The following is a 20,047-nucleotide window of genomic DNA, read 5'->3' on the forward strand; positions in this document are numbered from 1 at the left end:
GAGACCACACTGTCCCAGAGCGTTCCACCCCCCGCTTAGCCACCAGAGTGACGTCCCTCGGCGGAGCAGACTTTTAAAAGTTCTGATTTTGTGCTCCGTGGTTCTATCACTTGCCAGAAGCGGCCGACAGAGGCCCCTCCCCCGCCGTCTATCCTCCCGAATATTGCCTTGGATTCACTTCTCCGCACGTCCTACCTTCCAGAAAGTGGTCGCTTTTCTGATGAGAGAGTTGTTGCTCTTCTTTTCTTCCATCTCCTGTTGAGTTTGTAGGTGTTCAGAATGGTTTGATCCCTATCCAGCTGAATTCCTGAGAGGAGACAAAATCCAGGTCTCCTACTCCTCCGCCATCTTGCTCTGACCCCCCCAGAGAGCATAATCAAAGTGACTTTTATCTATCTATTCCTATATAAATACACATATGATCAGAGTATGCATAGTGTGTTAGAAATATTCTCCTTTAATGTTTCATTGTGGAATCTTTCCCTATAGTTATATACTAGCAGATAACTTGTATTAGATGATAACTTGTTCACATTTTTCCTATGTTTGAATAATTAGGTTGATTTTTAATGTTTTACTTCTTTTAATGTTATGATGAGTTACTTATACTGAATCTTTGGACCTCAACTATTGCCCTGGTTAATTGCTCCATCTACATGTATGCATATTTTGTAAGGCCTCACATATACACTGCCAAATTGTCAAGGGTGCTGCAGAACTGGGAAAGGTCTCACGTGACACCTCTGCCCAAACTTCTAGAATGCAGAGGGGCTTGCCTAGGGGTGAGCATCCTTTGGGGTGGCAACATGCAGAGCCACACATAGTACTAATGAGTCTAAGTCATAAAACCATAAAATCCAAGCCTGGTATGGCATTTAGCACCACTCTGTCCCCAGGCGTGGAGCTAGGTGTCTAGCTTCTGGAAAATTAGTATTTGCTTAGTGTCTGTTATGTGTTGTGCAAAGCTAGAACCTACGTTAGGTTTTTTGTTTTGTTTTGTTTTGTTTTTCAAAATCTAACAACATGTCTGCAAAATAGATATTAATATTATTATTCTGGGCGCCTGGGTGGCTCAGTTGGTTAAGCATTTGCCTTCAGCTCAGGTCATGATCCCAGGGTCTTGGGATTGAGCCCCACATTCAGCTCTCTGCTCAGCAGGGAGTCTGCTTCTCCCTCTTCCTCTATGCTCTCTCTCTCTTAAATAAATAAAAACTTTTAAAAAATATTATTATTTTGTTTTGGGGAACAGAGAGGTTAGGTGACTTGCTAAAGCTCACACAGTAAAGAGTGGCTGCCTAATTCTTTCTATGTGACTGACCTAGCACAGATGTACCAAGGAATTACATCTTTTACCCCAGATCACACATGTTGGCATCAATAAGGAAGACTCTAACGTCATGGCAAGCACATTGACACTTCCACTCTCCCAGTTAGAAGAGTGACACCTCCTTCCTTCTTCTGACCTAATTGAGAGCATGTCAGAGAGAGGAATGGGAGTTGGAACGGAGGTGGGTAGCCCATGGTAGGAAACTTCAACTTTGTTCGCTGGTGAGCCAGACAAAGATTTAAAGACGGAGAGGGTAGAAAGGAGAATGAAGAAACAGTGGAAAAAATATAGCATTTTCCAAGGGATGACTATAGGGGAAAAATGGCCTTATAAGCAGATTTAGAAAACTTATTTACCGCAGGACTGTGAGCAAGATTCTGGAGTCACTGGGTGTTTAGCCAGGTGCTTTGTAAAGCTCAGAGATACACAGGATACAGCTGTGTGTTAGTAGCAGTAGTGAGAAGCTAATAAGTTAGAGCAGATATTTAAATTGTCATGTCATCTAAAAATAAAAGTGGCCTCTAAATTGCAATTGCTTCTGCCACAGACAGCTCACCCCCTTGCAGGTTTTTATTGTATCCATATGTTCAGATCAAACACCTGTGTCCATTTTGTGAACTGTTTATAGTGGGAATAATTGGGAATAGGGATTGGTTTTCTGTTTTGGTTTACGATTCTTCAGAGAGAATTCTTGGCACGTTTAGTCATAATGACTATCACTGTCCTTCCTGCCAGTCCTCAGGTATGGCTAGTGGGGTCATTTCCCAAGTGCTGTGGTCTCCTGAGATGAGGGCTGACTGAAACATGCTGTGTCCGTGGTAGCTTCTATCCATGCTCTTAAGTGCTCTGCAAATGAATTCTCCCTACATCCAGGGGAAGTATGCCTTGGGTTGTTTTGAAATTGCTTAACTATCTTCCATGAGTGTCAATGTATAAATACACTCTTACCCAAAGAGGCCATAATCCCTACTGAAGAGTTATTAATTATACACGTATGTAGTGTTTGTATTCCAGCTTTCCCCAGGGAGCTCAAAGCACTTTGCAAATATGAATTGCAAACAATAAATAATGCCTTTTACTTCTAAGAAACCTATCTCTGAGGGTTTAGGTTGATGCCTCCGTGAGCATTCTCACAAGAGTGAAGCCCTCACTTCTCTAGGGCAAGAAATCACCTCCTGTCTTCTCTTGTAAGAAAGAACAGTGGATTAATTTTACCAAAGTGGGACTGAGATATGTGAGGGAATATATTTGTAATGATGTTTTAAAAAACAGATAAGGTGACATTAAGTGGCTTTTGGAAGGAAAACACGGCTTTATACTAATATTGAACCACGAGAAATTTTCATTAAACAGAAATAATGATGAAGGGAGGGGTCATGTACAAAGCATGGACTACAGTGTGACAATCCCAAGGTAAGTATTGGCTCTGAAGCATCTGAGTGACTAAATCTCATCGTTGGCTAAAAGAACTCATTTCTTGCCCTACTGAAGGGAGTTATCCAAATGAAACATGTGCAGATAGGATGGACCTATTTATTTCACAGTTTGCTCTATTTTGAGTCCCTCACCCAGGGAAAGCAGCGGAAGAATTATTTGGGCCATGTTTTGGTTTAGCACAGAATCCAACTGCAATTGAATTAGTATGTAGCAAATGTAATATTTTAGGCACAGTTTTGTTTGCAAAACAGTAAATAAATAAGAACCACTGGTTGCTTTCTATATAAACCTGCTTCTCCTAGGAAATCATCTGTTCTGAAATTTCCTTTTCACTAGGCAGAAATCTGAACTTGAGAGGAGTATCAGGTCTTTCAGAATTCTTCGAGACTGCTGCCTGCCCAGCAAATTGTACACATTCAATTGATATCAATTGGTAATGAGACCAGCTCTCCAGGTGGCTGTTTCAGAGCTCACTGCCACTCTTGCTTCTTTCCAAATTCCCTGTTGTGTAAATGGAGCTCTTAAATATGGTGCTGCATTAATAGAGATCTTTGCCAAATTATTTTACAACAAAAATGATGACATGGAGTATCAAGCCAAGCCAACTAGGATGATGATATGATGATGATGCATCTTTTATCTTGATTCCATGTGGAATTCTTGCAAAGTAGCTTCAGGGATTACATAATAATCAAAATAATAATTATGACACAAGCTAACATTTATGAATGTCATGTTGCAGATACTCTAAAAGTACTTAATATAGTGTCAATTCTCAGAATTTCATGAAGTAAATGCTATGACTATACACATTTTGCACACACAGGCAGTGAGGTACCGGGAGTTCATTCTATTTACCTTGGGCCTCTCTGGTAATATAGAGAGATATTGGGGTCTGATCCTGGCAGACCAGCTAATCATAACTATTACTCTGTCTTGCCTTTCAGAAAACATGTTGATAGGCACACAGGCTCAAGATTTGAACTGGGTCACCATGTCATGGAATTCTACAATGACTCTGTCATTTGAAGGGATATGGAGCATCTTATGAAAGAACACATATTTTATTCCCATACATTATAACCAGTTTTTGAGCTGGAGAGCAATATCCCTAACTTACTATAAAGCAATATCTTATTACACATGGCTGACTGAATCTAATAGGGTTGCAGTTCACACATCTTCCCTGTCAATGGCTCTTAGATGTCTATTTTCAACAAATGTTTTTTTCCAAAATTCCAGTCCCCACATTTCTTACTGTTTGTTGCCATCTATAACTTTATATTTATAATATAACCTTATTACCTCACATAAATTTTAGTAGTTAAAACCTACTTTAAGTGTTCCATTTTAAAACTTGTTTTTCTTTTCTTTCCATATTGCCAGTACTATTCAAAGCTGTTAATTAATTCCTTCATTCATTAGATGACTGTTTATTAACTACCATATACCAGATGCCTTTGATAGGTACTGAAGACACAGAGGTGAGTGAAATAGAGAGGACCTCTGTCCTCCTGGATCTTGTATTCTGTTGGAAGAGTCACATGTTAATACACTAAGATAAACAGAATTATAAACTGTGAAAAGTTTCCTGTGAGAAAATGCAGGGTATTATGAGAGCTCCTATCAAAACTGGGGGAGGGGCACAAAGAGGGCTTCCCTGGGAGAGAAATGGTTCTCCTCAAATAGGAAGGGTGGGTGGGACTGGTTGGTTGGGTGGGTGGATTCCTGTGGAGGAGACATAGAGGAGATAGCGCCCGCAGACCCTCTTAGGAGGACGGACAAGGTGTGGAGGAGCTGACAGATGGTCCTGCTGGCCACAGAGAATGAGGTGAATGATGTGAGAGGAGTCAGCTGGCCCAGAGCACCACCAGACCTGGAACCCTATGGTCATGGTTCTTCTCTTTGCCTTAATATGCCCAACCTTTCATCAAATCCTGCTGATCTTGGTACTGCCCTCTCAAAATTATCTTTTCTCTTACCCAGTCTGGCCTTGATTGTGCCTATAGGCCTTTAGATGGTTTGCAGGGCTCCCATCCCTAGCCATCCTAAGGCACTGAGACCTGGAGTTTTTTCCTGCAATTTTTCCAAAATATATCCTACAATGTTCTTTCCATTAGAAACTTCACTGACTCCTCAACCCTTGTAGTATAAGCCTGGACTCATGGGACAGTGTATACAGCCCCTTAGCATCTGGCATGGACTGCTTTTACACGGGGAACTGAACTTCCTGTCAGAAAGTTTCCCGCTTTAAAACTCTTTTCTCTAGGGCGCCTGGGTGGTTCAGTTGGTTAAGCGACTGCCTTCGGCTCAGGTCATGATCCTGGGGTCCCTGGATCAAGTCCCACATCGGGCTCCCTGCTCGGCGGGGAGTCTGCTTCTCCCTCTGACCCTCCCCCCTCTCATGTGCTTGCTCTCTCTCATTCTCTCTCTCTCAAATAAATAAATAAAATCTTAAAAAAAAAAACAAACAAAACTCTTTTCTCTAAACTAGAATGTATTGTCAACCATGAGGAAGTGCTTGGGGAGCTCTGGAGATCTTTGCTAAATATTGGAAAACACAAATATAGTTATTTTATTTTTCTTTCAAGAAAAGCACACCTGTCTCTTTTTCAATGTTTCTGTAAGTGAACAAATATATTTGATGTAATGAAAAAGTAATATTAGCTTTCTTTGTATGCACAGGTTTTCTGAAATGCATTCATTCCTTCATTTGGCAGATATTTTGGCAGCACTTACTATATGTAAAAACAGTGGAGGAAATACTTTAAAGCATGTGAACCTCTTTTGGCTGCAGTATAGGACTACAGGAAGGGGTTGGGGAGATATGGCTAACAGATTGAGATAAAGATTAGGTAATGTAAGTCTTAGGACTTAATTATGTTGATACGTAGGGAAGGTTCTTCACAGTGAAGTGAACCTGTCAGGCATGATGAAAGAAGGTAAATTTGTTGTTGATACAGGGGAAAGTGCTGGAGAAAAGGTGATCAGTGAGAAGTCCATGCATGGCTCAGGCATTTTAGAATATGGGGGTGGGGCGCCTGGGTGGCTCAGATGGTTGAGCGTCTGCCTTCGGCTCAGGTCGTGGTCCCGGGGCCCTGGGATAGAGTCCCGCGTCCGGCTCCACAAGGGGAGCCTGGAAAAAAAAAAAAATATCAGGAGGATGTCCTTGAATAAGGTGGCCACCTTTCCACCTGTAACATGCTCCCATCAAGGCTGGGACATTCCCTCTAGGTCACGGCACTTGTTTTGTTTATAAATTTAGGTTTACTTTCTGTCTTCACTGGGAGGTGTGAGCTCCATGAGAGCAGAATCCTTGACTGTGCAGTCCCAATATCCAGGGGGGGAAAAAAAGGCACATTGTAGGCACTCAATAGACAAAAATGTGGAAGCTTAATTACATGGCCTCTGATTCTTTTTTCCTCCCAAGGACTGTTATTAATGTTTGTTCTTGCTTTCTTTTCTTTCTTTCTTTTTTTTTTCCCTCCCATAGTTCTACTACATAAAATTCATCATCTCAGTAGGGAACAAAATTTCTTGTCTTTTCTCTTCTGCTCATGTGTAATCTGTACATCTTTATGAGAGATTAAACTGTATAGTTAGGTAAGAGCATGCCATATGTGTAAGTGTGCATGGGTTAGAAGGTGTGAGTGTGTTAGTATGTTGTGGGTATGGGGGTGGAGATGTTCTTCATTATTATTTCATTTCTGTTGTACCTCATATTCAGACAAAAGAGGTTGAGGAGAAAAATAAAGTATTCTGGGCAGCTAGTCTAGTCTCTTCTCTCTGTTCTGTCTAAGATCTGGAGGCAGAGACCCTTCCTCAGCTGAGTATCTACCTCAAATTCATGGTAGCATGTAAACAAAGTACTATAGGCCTTGGGTTCAAAACCTCATGTTGCAACTGAGACTTCAGGTACATTTTTAATTTCCCTGAGCTTCACTTCTTCTCATTTGTAACAGAAATAATAACTATTCCAAATTGTCATGTCACAGGCTCTGACCCAGGGAAGTGGCTTGTTCCTCTTAGGAGTGGAGCAGCAATCTTGGGAAGGGGTCTTGGGGAAGAGCCAAAAGCAGGCTCTTTAAGTCTGCATCTTGAGACATCCCCAAATGCTACTCTACTCCCTCATCAAGTGAAATGTCTCACATTAATACACAAGAGATTTTACAAGAGGTGGCATTGGATAGGCACTCCGTAAACTTTATTTTTAACCTCTTCTCTGAGCTCATATCTCAGATGCAAGTCACCATCTCCATGGCTAAGGGCCATGTTGGAATAAGAAACAATAAGGGATCCAGAAGGGACAATATTCTGGATGGGACCTTCACTTCTGAACAGGTGGGACTCCCCATTGGAGGAAACTACTGGTCAGGAAAGGCCTCCATGCAATTGTCTCTGTGCCATTAAACAGGACCCTGTGGTTATATCTTGATGAATTTGCATTATGAAAAGTGCCTGAAGTTATTCATGAGCTAGTTACACTATTTGTTAATGGTTTTAGAAAATGGTTTAGGAAATCATCTCTAATTGACCATCATTTATATTTTCATTTATGGGAGTGCCTGAAGCCAGCACTGACTGCTCTGTAATTTGTGCACTTGGCAGGTTGCATGGCACTGATGGGCATCAGGAAAACACAAAGGCCCAGGCATGTGGGTGCCGTTCCAACCATGCTACACCTTTCACACCTTTAAGCTTCTTTTTTTTTTTTTCACCTCTAAGCTTTTTAACGAATCATCATTCTATGCTCAACATTTTTTTTTAGAAAGTTTGTTTTTGTTTTTGTTTTTTTTAGATTTTATTTATTTGACACAGAGAGAGAACACGAGAGAACACAAGCAGGGGCAGCTGCAGAGGAAGAGAGAGAAGCAGGCTCCCCACTGAGCAGGGGTCCTGATGCGGGGCTCGATCCCAGGACCCTGGGATCATGACCTGAGCAGAAGGCAGACGTTTAACTGAATGAGCCACCCAGGCGCCCCTCAACATTTTTTTAAATGTGCCTTCTTCACCATTCCCAGGTGGTGTGCACAGTATTAGATGATAAGGATACTTTTAGACCTGATTACTAAATGCAGGCTGGCTCAGCTCCCCATCATATGGATGTATTTGTGCTCTGGGTCAATCACTGCTGGCCCCAGTCCCTGGAATGACATCATTAGGAAATCTATCAGAGCTGTCATCCAGAGCTGTGCTTTTGAAATTATCTTTATAAGTAACATTTAGAAAAGGCAAAATTATGATTTGAAGAAATAATGACTCCATAGAGGTAATGGCTTCCTTAAGGAACACAGGGTTTATATCCCAAATTTATTATCTTCTGCTTATTCTCCACATGCACACCTGCTTTCCATAAAACCACAGACACACACACCCTCCTCTTTTTCTTCTCCCTACCTTTGACTTGCTATTTCCTCTTTTTCCTCCTTTTTCCCTCTTGTCTGTGTGATCAAGTTTTGTGTGTTCTTTATGACTCCAGTTCAGGGTTTATCACCACCACTGGCAAGCCTTCCTTGATTTTCCAGTTTTCTTACCCAACAGATGTGTTTCCAGAATTTGTCTTCACTGTACTGTACTAGTCTTCTTATGGTCCCGGGTCAGAAATGAATTGAGCCCTAGAAAACCATCATAGCTGAGTGGATCTGGGAATGCTCAGTGCATCGCAGTTACTGACTCATGAGAAATTCTCAAATAGCTGAGATTTTTTTTTTTTTTTTTTTAAGGATAGCTGATTCTTTTCGGTTCTAATCTCTCCTCACCTTGCCCAAGACAGAAGTAGAAGAACAACCTTAATGTTTAACTTTGCCATGAAAGTTGACTTTATCTTCCATGGGGCTTGCAATTCTTTTAGTATAAATGTCTCCTTTTTCCAGGAAGCTTAAAAATATAAGATTTTTAAATTTTTATTTTAGAGACATTTCATTAAATTTAGCATTCAGTTGTGCATGCAGTGATTTGAGGACAAGCTCCGGACAGTTGAGTTTGGCTTCAGAGTGGCCACAAATTGGTTTTTAGTCTTTTCTCTGTGAAATCTGGCTAAGTAGGACTGTCATGCAGATATATGCCTTCATCCAAAGGGCTTTATTTGTATATGGTGGATGCTACAGAAGAGATGCAAAGCATGGCTGTTACTCTACAGAGAAATTCATATTACACTTAGATTAGAGGGAAGATCTATGTAAAATGACTGATAACTAAATGTCCAACCACGTTAGACAAACTACATTCTCTTTTCATGTAAAATTAGTGTAAAATAATAATGTATATGTTATAATTTTTGATGTATAAAGATGAAATATGAGAAAAAATTTTAGACAATCCCTAGAACAAAATAGGCAACTGATATTTTAATACTATTGATTATACCCATACAATAACTAACATTTATAGCTGTAACAGTGATAATTATTAAAATTATCATGATCAACTCTTAAATAGTTGCTTGCATTATATGTTTAAGCATTGGTGAGATAAAAGAAGTATTTTTCATATGTCACCAAAACCGTTCACTCATTCAGTCTATTAAAAAAATAAATAAATATTTATTGAGCCCCCCACTATATGCTAGGCATTTTTTTTTTCTCAACACAGGGTATATCTCAGGAAAAAATATAGTTAAAATTCATTTTTCATGGAGCTTACTATTAAATGGATAATGAAAATCACTAAACAAGTTAAAATATATGAATTAAGAAAACAGCAGGATGGTGATAAATACTCTAAAAACTAATTATTTGAAAAAAACAGACCTTTCTATAGTGTCTAACCAAAATCTATGTAAAGAATATTTTTATATAGTGACTCAGAATCAGTTTGTATGACTAAAACAATATTTCCCCTAAGTATATTGAATAATATTCATATTTTCTGTTTTGGACTCTTCCATTTTATTAAATATCTGCCTTCATGGAACTTACATTCTGGTGTAGGGACATAGGCAATAAATAATAAATATTAACAATAAGCAAAATGTTACAAGGTGATAAGCTCTGTGTGGGGAGAGGGAAGAGCAGGGTAAAGAGGTCAGGAATATGTATAAGTGAGGCCAGGGTCTCACAGTTTTTAACATGACCATCAGAGAACTCTTTAAACAGGTGGTATTTGAGCAAAGTTTGGAGGATTTGTGGGGTAGGGGTGGGATTGTTGGGGAGTCATGTGTATACCCAGAGAAAAGCATTCCAGGCAGAGAAACAGAATGGAAAGTCTGAGGCAGATGTACCCTTGTTGTTTGAGAACTGTTAAGGGAAGCATTGTGACTGGACCCCAGTGAGAAGGGGGAATGGGGTAGGTGATGAGGAAAAAGAAGTAATGAAAGCCATAGGACCCTATAATCACAATAAAGACATTGCCTTCTAGTCTGGGTAAGATAAGGAGTCATTGAAGTGCTCTGAGCAGGGGAATGATTGATCTGATTTATACTGATTTATAGCGACTGATCTGATTTATACTGATTTATATGATTTATACATCTGATTTGTTTATAACAGGATTGTTCTAGAATCTCTGGTAAGAATAGTCTATAAGGGGCTAAGGCTAGAAGAGGAGTAGTTAGGAGGCTATTGAAATAATCTGGATGGGAAATGTTGGCTATTTGGATGAGTGTGCTATTAATGGAATTGATGGGAGGTAAAGAAACAGTTGGATTCAGTATATATTTTGAAGGGGGTGCATAAAGTATGTCATACCTACTAGAAATAGAGTATGAGACAAAAAGACATGAGGGGTGGTTCTAAGATTTTTGGGCCAATCACCTGGAAGTAGAGGCTTGCTACTACTTGAGGTGGGAAGTTATGGAAGAAACAGGTTTAGAAAAGAGGATCATGAATTCGGTCTTGGGCATATTAAAGTTTGAGGTTATTAGGCATCTAAGTAGAGATGTTGAAAAAGTAATTGCATAAAGCAGACTGCAGGTGAGGGAAGAAGACCAGTCTGGAGATATACATTTGGAATTGGTCTACATTTAGATAATATACTGGGTTCAGTAGTGTCCCTCCAAATTCACCTCAGAACATCAGAATGTGATTTTATGTAGAAATAGTGTCTTAACACAGCTAATTAGTTAAGATATTAAGTCATGCTGGATTAGAGTGTATTCTAAATCCAATGACTGGTGTCTTTATAAGAAGGGATAATAATACATAGATTCATAGACATATGGAGACACATAGAGAGAAAGATATGTGACATGACAGTAGAAGTAGAGATTGAAATGATGCAGCTATAAGACAAGGAGCACCAAAGATTGTCAGGTCCCAGCAGAAACTAGGAAGAGACAGGAAACATTTTCCCCTAGAGCCTTCAGAAGAAGTGTGGAAATGCTGACACTTTGATTTCAAACGTCTGGCTTCCCCAACTATGTGTGACAGCAATTCTAAGAAACCAAAAAGAGAATATTGGAACCATAACACTGGATGAGATTGTCAAGGCAGTGAGTGTTGATAGAGAAAAGTCCATAGACTGAGACTTGGGACTTCAGCATTAAAAAGGCAAGGAGAAATAGAGGAATCAGTGATGAAGAGGGAGAAGGATGGCCAGTGAAGAAGGAAGGAAACTAGGAAAGAGAATGTTCTGGAAGCTAAGTGAAGAGTTTTACAGAGAAGAGAGTGACCTGTATATAATGTTAAGGAGATTTAAGATGGGGATTTTGAGTGGAAAATTAGATTTTCCACTCAATCCAATTTTTAGCAACATGAAGGTAATTAATGACCTTAGCAATAGAAGTTTTAGTAGAGACTCAGGGGTGAAATCTTACTGGAAGGAGTTTAAAAGTAAATGGGAGAGAGGAATTGGAGACAGGAAATATAGATAAAGCCTCAGGAGTTTTATTACAGACTAGAAGAGAACAGAGAAGTATGGCAATGGCTAAAGTTAAAAAGGTTGAAGTGTTTTCTTTTCATTTTTCCCCTTTAATATAGGAAAAATGCTAATGGGAATGAAGTAGTACAGAGGATGACACAAAAAATTGTAAAGAAATGGGGATGTTGCCTGAGTGATGTCTTCAAGTACATGAGGAGGATGACAAGGAATGCATAAAATGATATTAGGTGAAATAATAGACAGTTTATGTAAGTTAAATAATATAAGGTAGAACATATGGGTTTAGAAATTGATAGGTTAGTAAATATGGTGTCAGGAGATTGTGGGGGTTCTTTTCTGGTTGCCTCAGTTTTCTTGGAGGAGCAGGAGGCATCAGCTGAGAGTGGGGAAGAAGGCAGAGTTGGGGGCCAGAGGATAGAAGAGAAGACATTAAAGAACTGTCTGAGCAGCAAGTACACTGACTTAGTAAATACACTGAGAGACAGGACATAAGAAAGACCCACTTGAAGTTGGGGAGGAATATGAAGTGGCCTACGAGCAGTCTGCATGATTTGTATTGTCTTCTGCCAGCTAAACTGGGCAGGAATAGAGAAAGCATAGGTTGCGTTTTAATAGTTACAATTCTACCAAGCAAATATGTCCATTCAGTAAAGAGTAGCCAAGGGAATTAAGACCCTGTCAGAGAGGATGATTTATAGTGATGGACCAGACAGTTTGAGCTGAGTCAGGAGAAAAAAGAGGATGTGAAGGGGATGAGAAACACCAAGTAGTTGGTGAGATTAATTCTTACACCAGAGATTATGAAATACAGGCATTAAAAGAAGAGAGCCAGATGAGCACTGGGTGTTATATGCAACTAATGAATCATTGAACACTACATCAAAAACTAATGATATACTATACAGTGGCTAACTGAACATAAGAAGAAAGAAAGAAAGGAAGGAAGGAAGGAGGGAAGGAGGGAGGGAGGGAAGGAAGGGAGGGAGGGAGGGAAGGAAGGGAGGAAGGGAGGAAGGGAGGGAGGAACGAAGGAGGGAGGGAGGGAGGAAGGAAGGAAGGAAGGAAGGAAGGAAGGAAGGAAGGAAGGAAGGAAGGAAAAAAAGGAAGGAAGGAAGGAAGGAAGGAAAAAAAGGAAGGAAGGAAAAAGAGCCAGAAAGGGAGAAGGTTGTATTTAGAGAGTAAGAGGCTTTAATTGCAATTATGCAGGGGTTAAAATTATTAGCAATAACAAATACTGAGTTCTGTTTACTGATTCCATGATGCCCTAATCAATCATGACAACAGTTTGGAAAACCTTGTTACATGGAGGTGCTAAGGTAAGGATGTATGGGTATAAAAGGCATGGTTGTATGGATCACATCAGATCCATGAGTGAGGAGAGAACTTTTGGCAAAGATCTGTAAGAGGAACATTACAGGTAGAGAGAAAATCAGGTGTAAGACTCTAACACAGGAGTAAATTTGTCACATAAGAGATCATAAAGTAGGTCAATAGTAGTTGGAGCTTAGTGAGCAAGGGCAAATGTGGAATGCAATAAAATGAAAGAGGTATAGAAGAAGATCATATAAGATCTTGAAGGCCATGACAAATACTTCTGATTTTATTCTAAGTGTATTGGGAAGCTATTAAAATATTTTAATCAGTGACATCAAAATTTCAAAAGCTTATTTTGACTGATGTATAGAGAATGGATAGGTGTGGGGACAAGAAGTAAGACTAGAATCTGGGAGATGACTTTAGATATGTTGCAATAGTCCAAGTGAGAGGCAGTCATAGATTAAATGAGAGTGTGGTGGCTAAGCTGGAAAGAAGTGTGGAGATGAAGGATTTACTTTGTAGAGACCAGATGGTTGCTGATGACTTGTGTGTGCATCATGTATGCAAGGGTGCTAGTGAAGGAAACCAGCAAAACAAAGATGACTTCTAGAATTTTGACATGAGCAACCAGTAGATGGGTGGTGCCACCCGGTGGGGCAGTGGAGATAGAACAGAAGCTAATTGGTTAGAATGGTCTGATTAGTAGAAGCTGAAGGTGTACAGGAAGCCACACAAGTCTGGGAGTGATAGGGACTGATAGGGAATGGAAAAGATTCAACATTGTAGAAGAGCTCCTGCTTTCAACGTGAAATGGTAAAGAAAGAAACTGACAATAATGTATGGATAGAAATACAAGAATGGACTCTACAGCGATGGTCCAGTACCTCCATGGGTGCCTCTTTTGATCTTGTGAGAACTGGTATGCTCATGAGAGACCCTTTAGATCTGGCATGCACACTGGGTGTGCCGGCTAATTCTCCTAGGATACTACTTTTTGTACATCAGACTAATCACACATTTGTCTAAAGTCCTTTATGGGACTCTTCTTTACAAGAACAAGTCTAGATTCTTTGTCATTCTAGTGTGATCCTTCTCTGCCTGGCCTCTCTACTAATCTCTTCCAAGTTCTCACTCAAAGTACGGGTCTCAGTTTTTCCATCTTTCAGAATGAGAAAGTTGGTTGGGTGCATGTCTGCTAATATTCTCATCAGTGCTAATGGCCTACAGTTTTACTGCTTCAAACATGGTAAATTTCAGCAGCATTGTTCTTAAATCTCTACAACTGCATAAGCATATCACCTTATATTTTGTTCTGTTTTGTTTTCCTAGCTAACTTCTACCTTCCTCCAGCAAACCTCTTTCTCTGAAAAATACTTTATTACCTCAACCCTTTAACTGCTCATCGTTTTTGTTTTTGTTTTCAGATTTTATTTAAATTCTAGTTAGCTAGTATACAGTGCAATATTGGTTTCAGGAGAATTTGGTGATTCGTCACTTACATACAACATCATTTTGAATTCACAAAACATGTATTCTGTATGTTCTGTCAAATCATTTACCATTCCCTTTGCTCCACCATCCACTTCTCTGTCCATCCACTCATCCATCTACCCCACCACACATCTCTTTGGAGTCAGGGTGGTAGATTGGAAGGAACATAAAGAACTTTAAAGTTCTTTACCTCTGAGTTTGAATCTTCTTCTCCTTCTCTAGTTTTTTCTTCTTCTCCTTCTTCTTCTTCTTCTTATTATTATTTATTTGTGTAGCTGTTTACCTCCCTGAAAATCTATTTCCTGATATGAGGATTTGATTAAAAAATATCAATATCTTGGGGCACCTGGGTGGCTCAGTCAGTTAAGTGTCTGACTCTCAGCTCAGGTCTTGATCTCAGGATCTTGAGTTCAAGCCCTTCATTGGGCTTCACACTGGGCATGGAGCTACAAGAAAGAAAGAAAGTCAAAAAGAGAAAGAGAAAGAAAGAAAGAAAGAAAGAAAGAAAGAAAGAAAGAAAGAAAGAAAGAAAGAAAGAGAGAAAGAGAGAAAGAGAGAAAGAAAGCAAAAGAAAGAAAGAAGAAAAAGAAAAAGAAAGAGAAAGAAAGAGAGAAAGAGAGAAAGAAGAAAGAAAGAAAGAAAAAAAGAAAGAAAGAAAGAAAGAAAGAAAGAAAGAAAGAAAGAAAGAAAGAAAGAGAAAATATATTTAGGGGTGGCTGGGTGGCTCAGTCAGTTAAGTGCTTGCCTTCAGGTCAGGTCATGATCCTGGAGTCCTGGGATCCAGCCCCACACTGGACTCTCTGCTCAGCAGGGAATCAGCTTCTCCCTCTGTCTCCCCCCCCACTCGTTCTCTCTCTCTCTCACTCTCTCAAATAAAATAAAATCTTAAAAAAAAAAGAAAAGAAAAGAAATATCTTTAGTACAGGATTTAATGTCTAAAATATAGTAGGCATGTATGACCTTGCTTTTGCTTTCGACTAGATTATAAAAATAGAACTATAATATTGTAACTATTTGTTTATTTAATATCTGGCACACATTAGACATTGAGTAATTTTTAGTTTATAATTTTGGTGCAGTGGTAATAAAATTCTCCAGAGTGGATTTTTATTTAAAAAAAAATCTTCTGGAGACTTAAGATAGCAAACCCTGTGTTATAATTTGTGGACACAAAGATGAATAAGCAACTATCCTTCTTAGGGGACCTTAAGTTCAAGAGGAAACACAAAATAAACATGATAAATTGGGTTTGTTACTAAAAGTGAGCATAGTGGCAATATAGTAAAAGAAAAGATTATGCTAGTCTTAGAGGTTAGTGAAGATCTGGGTCACGTAAACTGGGTTTTAAAGAATGAGGAGGAGCTTGCCAGGCAGATGGCGAGGCAAAGGAAAAGAAAAACACACAGAGGTAAAGAGGGACATTATCTGGAGAGATGCTGAGTGTTCAGGTATGATTCAGATATGAAAAATGTGTATGTGATAAATTTGGAAAGGATAAAAAAAAAGGCTTCATACATCAGGCTAAGAAGTTGGAATATATGGTGTAGAATTAAGGAGGCTTAGAATTTTTTTTAAGTGCTAGAGTCAAATGACTGAATATGTGTTATAATACAGTAATGGCAGTGTGGAAGACAGTTGAGTAGGAAGACTGGAAAAGTGGGAACCAGTTAGAGAAAAGAAAACAAAATGATGGTTTGGAATAACTGACATGGAAGAATCTTTACCCTAAGGCCCAACTCAAGGAATTCAACTAGATATTATTTGGACTTTTCAGTTTTGAGTTTCTATTTCATATTTTTTTTTCCATTTTTATGAGTAGACACTTTTCAAGGAGGATACGAATAATAAAATGACTTACAAATGGTATGTGGTACCCTTTTGAGTATTAGAGTAGATGTGAAAATAGGGCCAACAGAGAGAAACAGAGAGAAGGTCATGTGAAGACAAAGGACATCAGAGTGATGCATCTACAAGCCAAGGAATGCCAAGATTGCCAGCATCCACCAGAAGCTAAGATGAGGCACAAAAATATCCTAGCCTAGAGCCTTTAAGAAAACATTTTGCTCTTCTAGCATCCAGAACTATTGTTCAGAGAAAATAAATGTATGTTGTTTAAGAAAAAAAGAAATAAAGAAAAAAGAAAGAAAATAAGTCCAACATCTTCCAAGGGGAGCTTGGCTTCTCCTTAACCTGAAGGTCTCTCTCCTCAGGCAGCTACATCCACATAGATATGTACAGAAAATCTGTCACTGACCAAGTTAAAGCCTAGGCAAATCCAACTGTAAGCTTGTCAAACTTATGCGCCTATGAGTATTTGGAGTGTGGGGTCCCAGTGGTCAGGACTGCAGGGAGAGACTGTTCTATGGGTTGTCCTATGGGGTGCACATAAGTGATACAAAGCTGTCCAGAACAGATGTAACCAAATCCTGGTAGGCTGAGTTGTCGCTTTGAAGAGGCAAGGTTTTCTACTATGCTCCTGGGAGACCAGAGTTCTTTTGGCCAACATGAGGTTGTGGAGTAAAGGTGGGTGGAGGGAGAGAGGACAGTGGCAACAGCAGCCTAGAGGTAGCCTCCCACTCTTACTTCAACTCAAGAAGATCCAAGTTTGTTTGTTTTTTTTTCTGTTTTCTATAAATTTCACTTTAGATTTCATTTGAATAAAGTGTTCTATTTTGTTAAATATTTTATATTTTTAAGTAATCTTACACCCAATATGGGGCTTGAACTCACAACACTGAGGTCAAGAGTTGTACACTCTATCGACTGAACCAGCCAGGTGCCCAAAAAGTGTTCTAATTTAAAACCAATTTGAAAAACACTGGACTAGATATATAAGGCAAATCCAGATGCATGGGAAAGAGATAAACCCTAAATACTAACGACAGACAAAATGTTGAAGGCAGTTGTTGGAATCCAAACCTGAATGAATTCCCTGAAACATCAGAGCCTCAGATGCAGGGGGATAAGCTAGTGCAGACACTACTAAATTCTAGAGGGGGCCTTCAGGAATTATCCAGTTCCTTAAGCATGCCACTTGTATTCTCCAGAGGTTCTCCCAACTTTGGGCCAATAAATACCAAGGTGAAACAGTTTCTAAGAATAATTCATTGGTCTCTGGATTTATTGAGAATATGTATCACCTAGATTTGTACTATTTCAGAGGAGTTATTTCTTCAGATGTAAACATTTTCTAAGCCCCACTGAATTTGTTGGTTTGTCCTTCCTTCCTTCCTTCCTTCCTTCCTTCCTTCCTTCCTTCCTTCCTTCCTTCCTTCCTTCCTCCCTTCCTCCCTTCCTTCCTCCCTTCCTCTCCTTCCCTGCCTCCCTCCTTCCTTGCCTCCTTCCTTTAAAATTTACTGAGTATTTACTATGGTCCAGACACTAGGAATCTTAAGATATGTGCAGATGTTCAAGGAGCTTACAGATTTGTGTGAAAGACAAGTGAGTATACAAATAACACAGCCCAGTACCTGTTAGGGTAGAGATGAGCACAGGGCCTGTAGGAGCAGAAGATACTGATTGCACCAAAACTCCTAAGAAATTGAGATCAATATTTCTATGGCTCTAGAAGAACTGGTTGAAGTATTTTAGACATAAACTGTGATGTTGGGGAAGCTTCAGAATACTTTGATAGACAGAATCCCTATGAGATTATTAACATGTAAGATAGATGATCATGAGGCAGGTGTGAGAGAAGATATATAAAATAGAAGTGATTTTTAAAATGAACAAATGCACACAGAATATGTATGTAGATGAATTACTCAGACAGTGGGATGGTAAGAGTCCAAATACCCTCAAGGAATGTGGTACTCATCACCATACCTGACACACAATTATCACATGCTAATTTAGTTTATTGGGTGGAATTAAATATGAACATGCCCAGATTCTTAGAATTGGAAGGAGTGTGGAAGAGCATGCCACCCAACAGCCCACTAATGCACACAATGTGTGTTTCCTTACCATAGGCTGGCTGTGGTCAGGTCCCCTTGCCCTACACCTGCCCATTTGCACCACCACCACAGCTCAACTCCTCTCAGTACCAAATATGCCACTGCTACACAGCTATTATTCATATTTAAGTGATAAAAACCCAAACAATAATAGAGCAAAAAGGAGAGAGCGAACCAGGAAAACCAGCATTAGTTATAGAGGTTCTTGTATCAACTGATTCAACTGTGTATCAGTTTAATAGGCCAAACATTTTTCTTCTATTCTGGCTTAGATTATTTTACAATCTTATTTCACAGTATGTATTATGAAATTCTATGAAGAGAATTAGGAAGAAAATGAATTATAAGAAATGGTAGGAATTGGGGGTGCGTGGGTGGCTCAGTCGTTAGGCGTCTGCCTTCGGCTCAGGTCATGATCTCAGAGTCCTGGGATCGAGCCCCGCATCGGGATCCTCGCTCTGCGGGAGGCCTGCTTCTCCCTTTCCCGCTCCCCCTGCTTGTGTTCCCTCTCTCGCTGTGTCTATCTCTGTCAAATGAATAAACAAAATCTTTAAAAAAAAAAAAAAAGAAATGGTAGGAATTGAAGAGAGAATAGAAAAGGACTCTATCTTATTAAAATTTTTCACAATCCAATTACACAATAGACTTGTGATTGTTTTATTTTCCAACCTGGAATTATGGTTTTTCATCACACACACACACACACACACACACTAATTTTGTACCTATACTTAGGATTTTCCATATGGACCCAGATGCTATAGTAATATAACATTTTTAAAAATTTGAATAATGAAATTTATATAGTGTATATGGTGTATATATATATTAATATAGTATATAGCATATATATATTGCTATATGTAAATACATGCTTATGCTATATACTATATACATACAGTAATATAGCATTTTTAAAAATTTGAATAATGAAAGGATTGAGACATAGATCCCTAGAAGAGAGTAATGATCAACTAAAAGATAATCTGATCACATTTTTGCATATGTTTAATTCTAATTTCTAATATTTTTTTTCAAGGAAGCTTACAGGTTCGCTATCAGCTAAGCAAGGAAGAAACCCAGGTTTTCAATATTGATGCAGAGAACTTTGCCAACAGAAGGATGCACCACTTAAACATTGACCGGGAGGGAAGAGAGCTTACCATTCAGGTATCTTACTTTACTTCTTCTCATTCAGTCAAATATGCTTTGGCTGTTCAGTAAAATTTTCTGTTTCTACCCTGAGCCAAGCGTACAGCCAAGTTCTGGGGATAGATATCAAGCACACTTGACTCCAGCTTTTGAAGAACTAGACAAAATTGAACTACGGAACTACAGTGTGTTCCCCTCTTGCTACCAGCATCAACATCACCTGAGACCTTGTTAGAAATGCAAGTTCTTGGGCCTTACATCAGATATACTTAATGACAACTTTTTTGCAGGGGGTAGCAGGTGATTCTGAAGCCTGATCAAATTTGATAACACTGAATTGGAGTATAAGAGGAGGACACACAGCTGAAGAGGAAATCACAAGAGACTGGCAAGGGCTAGGGGAGAAATGTGTGCAGGTGATATGGGAGCACAGATGAGGTCACTGATCTCTTCTGGGAATCAATATTTGTTTCTTGGAGAAAGTTAGGAATAAACTGAATCATGAAGGTGAGGAGGAATTGGCTAAGTGGAGAAGAGAGGAAGAAATGCT

General features: G+C 39.3%; 1 protein-coding gene across 1 annotated transcript in view; it reads left to right on the forward strand.

Annotated features, from left to right (window-relative positions):
- The window catches only part of CNTNAP5 (contactin associated protein family member 5), a 741,254-nt gene that overhangs the window by 672,552 nt on the left and 48,655 nt on the right, over positions 1–20,047 (forward strand). The window contains exon 20 of the mRNA XM_081814618.1: positions 19,385–19,515. Coding sequence (XP_081670744.1) covers positions 19,385–19,515 — 131 coding nt within the window. The remainder of the gene's footprint in view (positions 1–19,384; positions 19,516–20,047) is intronic.

Source organism: Leptonychotes weddellii, chromosome 3, assembly GCF_054177405.1.
Source record: "Leptonychotes weddellii isolate Sample4059 chromosome 3, ASM5417740v2, whole genome shotgun sequence".
In the NCBI taxonomy this organism is placed as follows: Eukaryota; Metazoa; Chordata; class Mammalia; order Carnivora; family Phocidae; genus Leptonychotes; species Leptonychotes weddellii.